The sequence below is a fragment of the Hypomesus transpacificus genome, chromosome 10 (assembly GCF_021917145.1).
Source record: "Hypomesus transpacificus isolate Combined female chromosome 10, fHypTra1, whole genome shotgun sequence".
NCBI lineage: Eukaryota > Metazoa > Chordata > Actinopteri > Osmeriformes > Osmeridae > Hypomesus > Hypomesus transpacificus.
Genome location: NC_061069.1, coordinates 7,998,827 through 8,007,410, shown reverse-complemented (window position 1 = coordinate 8,007,410; position 8,584 = coordinate 7,998,827). Strand labels below are relative to the sequence as shown.

The 8,584-nt window shown below is 44.3% G+C and overlaps 1 protein-coding gene across 2 annotated transcripts; it reads right to left on the bottom strand.

Annotated features, from left to right (window-relative positions):
- Window positions 1–4,881: 4,881 nt before the first annotated feature.
- Window positions 4,882–7,558, bottom strand: metap1d (methionyl aminopeptidase type 1D (mitochondrial)). 2 transcript variants are annotated; one of them, XM_047027962.1, is made up of 10 exons: window positions 7,459–7,558; window positions 6,856–7,019; window positions 6,550–6,699; window positions 6,321–6,469; window positions 6,189–6,231; window positions 5,926–6,089; window positions 5,735–5,832; window positions 5,576–5,623; window positions 5,423–5,501; window positions 4,882–5,319 (listed from the first exon to the last, which is right to left on the bottom strand). In XM_047027962.1, the coding sequence occupies exons 1-10, from the start codon at window positions 7,496–7,498 to the stop codon at window positions 5,235–5,237; spliced, it is 1,020 nt and encodes a 339-aa protein (XP_046883918.1). In that variant the 5' UTR covers window positions 7,499–7,558; the 3' UTR covers window positions 4,882–5,234. The 2 variants fall into 2 exon arrangements, with proteins under 2 accessions (XP_046883918.1, XP_046883919.1); XM_047027963.1 differs by lacking the exon at window positions 6,856–7,019 and having other exon boundaries at window positions 4,889–5,319; window positions 7,459–7,477.
- Window positions 7,559–8,584: the final 1,026 nt, after the last annotated feature.

Sequence of the window (8,584 nt, the reverse complement as noted above, 5' to 3'; positions counted from 1 at the left end):
GCAATGTCAATCACCCGAGATTTCACAACCCTAGCTGTGTGGCTGGTCTGAGGACTATGTTCTGATAGGACTAGTCTACAAAGAGACTTCAAGATAAACTCTGTGTCATTTAGCTACCTTCAAACCAGACAGTCCTGGTTCCCAGTATACAGATGTGGACATTTTTTCCCTTCAGGGGTGGGTAACAGATAGCGGGCAGGAAAACAGAGACATTAAGCACCGACATGCAGTCACCAGTGCTGACTCAAGCGTTGCTGGTGTACATTTTTGGAGCAGTCATGCTGTGCATATCTCTTCCAATCAAGAGCCTTCGACCCAGGGGACGCTGCAGATGTCTTTTGGGATTGTGACTCGGTTTCTCTCAACCATGAAGATACTTTAGAAATGTCTGCTGAGACATCTGCATGTAATTCATTAAAAAAAACATTTGTCATGGGGCGCAGTTAAAAAATACATGAAATACAATGTTGTTTTTTTCTTCTGTGACTACAAATGAAGAATCGATTCCAGCTGGCTCTGAAGTATTTGTTTTGTCTTCATTTGCATTCCAAATGGTTGATTAATTATTCTGATTATTGATCCTTCTACTTAGCATGTGTTTCACACTCCAATGGTTAAATCATGAAGACAACACTACTGACGTGTGCATACAGAACTACACACACAGGGGCAGGTCCTGTACCCTATTGATGAGTATATTGATTACAGTGAGCAGGGACTAATTAATGTCTTGTCTTGTCCTACAGAACAGCAACCTCCACAGTCACTACACAAATCATGCTTACCCCCCAAACAGCAAGTGTTATGTGTGTGCGTGTATGCGCTGGGTAGTTCCTGAGTTTCCAACTGTGCTCCAGAAAGAGAATATTGTGGACCCTGAGGGTGCAGAAAGGAGGGGCAGGATCCTCTTCTACCACCAGACGTTCATACCCGTGGAAGGACGTACCAGTGAAAGACAAGCTCCACCTTCACTCTACCTAACTGATAATATCTGCTATGGCTGTGGTTTCATGAAACACTATCTGCAACTGATATAGCCCTCTCTCCCCCTCTCCGTTGACTGACTCAAAATAAATACATCAACATTTAAATACATTTTTACGGCTTGTCTTTCGTGAGGGGGAGACCATTTTTTCAGTTGATAGTTTCTCTCGCTCTCTCTCTCTCTCTCTGGTATATTGAATGTCTACAACAGGTGAAATTCCAAACCAGAACACATTGAGCATGCACCCATGTCAAGTACCCTCTTTTTCTCTATCTTTATTACTCTCTTTCACACACAGACACACACAGACACACACACCAAACCAGTGAATTCCTGTGACAACAGTTCTTGCACGTTGTTGGAATGACATAAGACAGGCTCAGGTTTCTCCTGGTGTTGCTATGGAGAAGGAGTTCAGGGGGTGAACATATAGGATCACTAATATGCCTCCACTTGTGACCTTCCCCTTCAAACCTCCACAAGTCATCATCGGCGCTCACCCCAGGGGAGTATGACTGTCCCCTCAGTTGGGTTGTCTACTTGTGGGTCTTCAGATAGATGTTAAGGTGGATCCATTCTCCCCAGGTTTTGGTGCAGTGTGTGCAGGGGAGAGTGGCCAGGCGGGTGGAGGTGTAGCCTTTCTCTGTCTCTCCATGCGGAGCTGCTGCTTTGTTTCTGCGTCACGGTGGCATTTAGTGAACTTCCATCAGGGAACCTCCACAAATAAACCCTCCACTTGAGAACCTCCAAACTTCAACTATAAAACCTCCACAAGAAAACCTCCTCACAGAGGCTTAGAGAGCCCTGCAGTGTTTCTCTGACTCAGAGCTCTAGTCTGGACCTGTTGTCTCTCCAAGAAAGCAGAAGACAGTTTAATTCCCTTCTTCCCTACAGAGGTAGACACACACTAGCGACACAAAAGTGCAACCCAGCAGACAATTACTCAACTAAGGGGGCTGCTTTGGGAGATAAAAAATGTACTTGAAGTTTGTTAAAAACTTCCTTTCTGCTCACTGGATACAGTATATCAGTGAACGTAAATGTTCAAAATCTTTGGAATGTCCTCACAGTTCCTCCATTGAGCTTGGCATCATGGGTAGAGCTTCCTCCCCTGTACTATTGTTTTTGAAACACACACAGACATTGTTGTAACGTTAACAGACAAAGCTCGGGAAACGAACAACTTAGATGTATACAAAGACTTAACTGTTACTACTGCTGAAAATTATAGTATATTATGCAGTATTGCTCTTGTATCAGAGCAATACTGCATCAATATTTAGTTAATTTACTTGTCACTTTATCTTTGACACTTGAGCACACTTACATTCACTTACAAGCATGAACATAAGCAATGGGCCACCTATTGACAATTGACAACCAATGGGTCTGTCAGTAAGATGTTTCTATACAATTCCATAGGACACACTAACCCTGGACACACTAACCCTAACCCCTTCCACGCTCTTATCTGATCCAAGAATGTAACTAATGTCTCCACTAGTCCCACCATCACATGCACAGTAAACACTCCAAATTGGAGGAGAAAGGGAAGTACTGAAGCAAAATGCAGTCTCTGAAGTAAATCTGTCTAACCGGTTTTCTCTAGTTCACTGAGAGAGAGTGAGAAAGAAGGGGCATTGTGGAGGCCTGTGGCCCACAGTGAAGAGGGTTGAAAGTGTGTGTGTGTCTGTATGAAATTCCTGCAAGAAAAAGAAAGTGATTAAGAATAGAGAACCAGACAGAGAGCACAGCCATAGATCCCAGATGTTTTGTACAGCCTTCAGCAACACATACATGAATAAAATGTAACTTTTGAGATTTGCAGGCTCCAGTTAGGAACTCAGATGACATCCTTCAACAGATTCACACTTGTCTTTCACTGATTCAAGAACTAGACAAACGGTCCACAGTCTGAACATGCCAACATACAACTCCCGTACATTTTGAATTGCCTGTGTGCATATATGTGTCGTCAGACAGGTAAAAGGAGCTGACTATGCTACATGGAGCATTCTATCAACATACAAACCCTTGTGTTTACATCTCCATCTCCCCCTCTCTCTCTCTCTCTCTCTCTCTCTCTCTCTCTCTCTCTCTCTCTCTCTCTCTCTCTCTCTCTCTCTCTCTCAGACCCGCCTGAACAGGTTGGAATGCAAGGTCACCACTGAGACATGGAATTCTACTGGTCACCAAGGTGACTAAGGATTCCTGTGGTCCTGAGTGGAACAAGTCCCAGGAAGGTGTGATATATCCCACTCCCAAACACACTAGTAAACAGGCACACTAGGAGAGTAATTTTCATTAACCACATTGCACATGAGAAAGTTTTTTCACACAACTCACACATAACTCGCACACTGCCACATGGTAAGCTTAGTGAAAGGAATGCATTTGATATGAACATCATGTGTGACCGTCTTTTCTGCTGTAGTTGAGTGTGTATGTCTAACAGGAACTCGACCTGAAAAGGTATGGTCAGAGAGGAGGGGGCCAGAGAGACAGTGTTCAAGGAGAACAGGATCTGTCCCAACAGGAGAGAATTCCTCTGCAGCTCGCTCTACTCATCCCCTGCCCCTCCCCTGCCCCTCCCATTCCACCTCACACCTTTCCTAACCCTTCCCTTTTCCTCCATTAACCTTCTGTGTGTTTGTGTCTGTATACAGAAGGGGGTATACCAAGGACTGTTTGCTAGACTCTTGACTCAGAGGAATTGACTGTACAGGAAGTGTGTACTGCTCTAGGTACACACAATCCCCACCCTGCTCTTTAATCAAACAGCAAAACACTTGAGCATAACAAACATAACAGTGAAATGGAGGAAAATATCAGAAATATTGTCTTTTTTCTCATAAATTCTAAAGTAAAAGTAAATCAAGACATTTCAGTTGTTATTTTCTGAGCTGGACAGCTTGATGTTAGCCAGCTGGGACAGACTCAGTTGATCTGTTATCCATTCCATCTCCTTACCACCTGACATGACCAAGGCCATTACTAATTGATAACAGATGATAAAGAAAGATTGGTGGATGTCCTCAGCATGGATGGATGTTCTATTCCTGAGTGACTCACCTGTGTGGGATCTGATCCAACCCACAACACACCCACATGACTGACACTCTGGCAAGAGCAAAAGAACACACACACACACGCACATACTTGGAGGGGCATATGAACACTTCAATGCATGTACAAACACACACTTCACAGGTACATCAGCAGGATGTGCTGACACTGACTGACTCGCTTATACAGTAGGATAATTACCCATCTGCTTTTCTGTAAAAGAAACAGTAGGACAGGATCAGACAGCAGAGGATTTATTCTATTCAGATTATTTCTGAACTAGCATCTTATTCTTTATCAAAGCCACATGTAGCCAGTGAAGAACAGAAAGAAGCATGTGCTGCTTCTCAACTATGCCAGGAATGAGTCTTGTAACAGCCTTTTTCTTGGCGGCACATAGCAACTCTAAAACCACGGACTCAAACTACACAACCTAGTATTTTTGCAACTGGTGTCAATCCACCTTTCGCCAGTTCTTGATTCATTTAAACAGCAGCGGACTCAAATTCACATTAAAGGACACAAAGGCTTACATGCTCATACCTGAGAAGAGAACAGTGTGCAGTTTGATGAAACAAACTGTCTTTTTCAATAAAGATCATCATTAGGAACCAGTGTGAAGTGAAGAGCTGTGTGCAGTCAGCAAACACAGAATGGTTTATACTGCCATCTAGTGGCCAAGTCAAGTATGAAACAAACTAGTTTCGTTCCCTCCTTTTAAAACCTCATGCACACGCAGCCTTGCTCTGGGAGATCCCAACCATCCCCGTCCTCCTGACGGGATTCTCGGAAGCTGCATTCCAACCCGGAATAAGGAACCAAACGCGTTAGTACTTAAAAGTGCTTTATTTAAATAATGACAGACTGGCAAGTCGCAGGCAAGATTCGCAGTTCCATGTCATATGGGCAGCTTGGGTCCCATGTTCTCAGTACTGTTAGCTTCTGACCTAGTGCCTCAGCTGGACTCCTGAGGGTCTCTGATCCCAGAGCAGTGGGCAGCTGGACCAGGTTCCAAAGTGCAAAAACTGTCAGCAAACCTCTACAGATGGTTTTTCCATATCTCCTGCTGTCCTGGGAGACGTCTGCAGACTGACACTAAAACTATTCTTTTCAGCTCCTTCTACTGATGAGCCAGGGTCAGCCAGGGACTTGACTCTGATGCATGATTTCCCTCATCTCCTGTTCAGGGCTCATGCTCTTCTGGTAGTTTGGTGAGAATCTCCACGCCATCAGAGGTGATGACCACGGTATGTTCAAACTGGGCTGATCTAAACAGACACGCATGCATTAGGAAAGTCACCATCTTCACCAAAGACTTCCGTAAGATACGGCTAAATGCGAGGAGGTATTACATGTAGCTTGAAGTGTCACCTTTTTTCATCTGCAGACACGGCTGTCCACTTGTCCCTCAGGATCCTAAACTCTGACGACCCCTCCATCACTATAGGCTCTGTATGCACGGAAGAATCAGGATCAATACATAGCCAGGAGAACACAAACATGTGAAAATGTGCCAAAACTGACCAATGGTGAAAGCCATGCCTTCCTCCATGGTCATGTCGTTGTCGTTAGCTGAAAGACAAAGTAGAGGGGGGGGGGGGGGGTATAGAGGTATATAGTATAATCTCAGACAAAATCTTAATTGGAGATATGTAGATAAATGAGTTCCATTTATCGACTGACCATGGTGCCATATCTCAGGGTGCCCGTGGAAGTAGGAGCCAATGCCATGACCGATGAAGTAGGGACACACACGGAAGCCATTGGAGTGTGCTATATCACTAGAGGGGTGGAGGGAGCATATATTAAGACCATGGGGTGAGCTAATAGCTGAAGGCATGCTGTTTAAGTGTGTGTGTGTGTCTGTCTGTTACCTGATAGTGTTTCCTATAACACAGAGCTGTGCTCCAGGCTTACAGGCAGCGATGGCCTCGTCTCTACACTTCCTGGCAACTTCCACCAGTCTCTGTCCACCTTCATCCACATGACCCATCAGAAACGTCTCGGATGTGTCGCCATGGTAACCCTCCAAATACACCTAACATGGGGGAGGCATCAACCATGTACAGGATTAATGAAAGGACTGCATGGAGAGATTTGTTTCTGTGTGCAGGGAGGCGGAGGGAGTTGAACTCACAGTCACATCAATGTTGATAATATCTCCATCTTCAAGCTGCCGACTGACAACAAACAGTTGGGAACAGGTTAACATCTGTGGCAATGACAAAATGTGTGGAGAGCAATGATGAAAGAAGGTGAATTTGTGTACCTGTCAGGTATGCCGTGACAAACCACATTGTTGACCGACGTACAGACAGACTTGGGGAACCCCCCGTACCGCAGAGGAGAGGGGTACGCATTGTGACGGATGGCCTCCTGGTGAACGATGAAGTCTATCTCATCTGTCGTCATGCCAACCTGGAGGTGAACGGTCAAACATGATAGGTCACAACCCAGACAATAGTCAAGCAGTAGAGACAGTGACACACACACAGTACCTTCAGACTGCGGCCAGCGAGCAGAAGTATGTGTCTGGCTAGCTGACATGCTCGAGCCAGGCCCTGTATCTGTTCCTCGTCCTTGATCTCTATGTATCCAGGCCAGTCTGGTATGACCCCACTAAATACATAGTCAGGACGCTGGATGTGCTACCGACAAGGAGAAGAGAAAAGACAGGTTCTTCAACTTGACTGATATGCTTTTCAGATCATTTAGAGCATCTGGATCATATCAGACCAGAGTTTCTACAGTGAGTATAAAGTCACTCAAGTTCTGCCTATTGGGTAAGAGAGTTCTGACAGCACCTTAGGCACTGTGTAGGCTGGCCTGACAGTAGCAGGGCGGACAACGTTGTGAGAACTTTTCCACTTGCGCCAGAAGAACAGCCTGTGCTGCTGGGATAGGCTGCAGGCCCAGGGCCGTCCAGAACCCCTTGCACAACACCCCCTCTGAAGGAATCCTCCCAACCCTCCAGGTAGAAGGGAGATGTGGGACAGTTTGAGTTAAACGTGCTGTCATGCTATTACATCCCTACTGGAAAGGATTACTTAGCGTTTTAAAGAGCGAAATAAGTTTAATGCAGCTAAAGATAATTGTATTAATAGTAATACATGTACACATTTACACGCTCAATGCTACTCAAGTTCATGCCTAATCTCATTAAAGATAACTGTTAATTGTGACTTTGTAGTGGAGTATTGGTCGTGAAGTAGTTATAAGCAAGCTACAACAGCACGACATATTGCTAGCTAGCTAAGCTAAAAGGTGGAGTGCTTGAAAAACAATGCAATTCATCTATATGTATCAATGTAATAAAATGCAGTGCATACACGTTGTTATTTTTGGTTCTACATATAGTCGTTTGTCTTCTCACTATTAAAATAATGAGAGTACAGGAACGTTCTTACCAGCTCTTGATATGAATCTAGCGGCACAGGGCGCCGCCATGTTTGTATTTGGATGGCGGTCACGTGCTTTGCGTTCATCGGCGGTTTCATCCAAATAATTTTCGGTTTTGGACACACCCCAAGAATTCTTTTAATTTATAGCCTCTACCGTACAGTTACTTTAATTGCACCTAGATGACGTGTTTCTTTTTAATTGACGCATTATTTGAAAAGGGTTATTTATCCCTTACTTATCTCATTATTGTGATATTCGTATATTAAAGATGAAACTTGTTTTTTTCAACATGAGCTTGTACTGTACTCCAACTTTATTCTACGAACCCGAACATCATCCCGTTCCTCTTCTACCTCTACCAAGGTCATATCACCAGATAGTTCCCTCTGTTGGTCACATTAAGTATTACAATTGATTCATTGCACATCAAAACTATTATCTCTGTTTCAGCACGGGGACGTCTCTTAAAATGAAACGTGCCCTATGTCACAAAAGAATACCTTTAAATACCTGTTCAATATATGGGTCAGAAAGGCAGCCTACTTCCAGACTTATTTTAACCCAAGAAAGGCCATATCAGGTCCTGACACCAAATAATCTATAGAGCAGTGTGAGCAGTGTGAGCAGTGTGAGCAGTGTGGGCAGTGTGGGCAGTGTGGGCAGTGTGGGCAGTGTGGGCAGTGTGAGCAGTGTGAGCATCATAAACTGATTTCGTCGATTTTGAAATAGTGGTGGTGTTTTTACCAAGACCAGCATGAGTAAACTGGGTGTTGTGCTTCTTCTGGGACAGCATCAGTAAAACAGTATCTGTTCTAAGAGCAGCACTGTGCTTATTGCCCATTGCTTAGGTATGGGTCAGCTGCAGACACAGACACACTTTGTACATGGAAGATTAGTTGAGTGTGGGAGGCTCCACAGCAAGACTGCCTCACGGTGCATTTATGTGTGAAAGAGCGTAAGAAAACACCGACAAAGAGTAAGGCAATATGCCAATTGGCTTCAGATGTGCTCTTCAGTCCAAACCAATGTTAATTTAATTGGATTAACGCTACAGCTCTTGTGTACCAGAATCTACAATTAGGTCAGTCAGTGGGATCTTGTATGAGACAGCCAATGCCAACAATAATGAGG

Bases quoted from the DNA above. Each gene is read 5' to 3' on its own strand.
- metap1d (XM_047027962.1), bottom strand. From the start codon at position 7,498: ATGGCGGCGCCCTGTGCCGCTAGATTCATATCAAGAGCTG. The intron at 6,700-6,855 runs GTGCTGTCAGAA...CCTTGTCGGTAG, and splicing joins CAGCCTACACAGTGCCTAAG to CACATCCAGCGTCCTGACTA. The intron at 6,090-6,188 runs GTGAGTTCAACT...CCCCCATGTTAG, and splicing joins TTATCAACATTGATGTGACT to GTGTATTTGGAGGGTTACCA.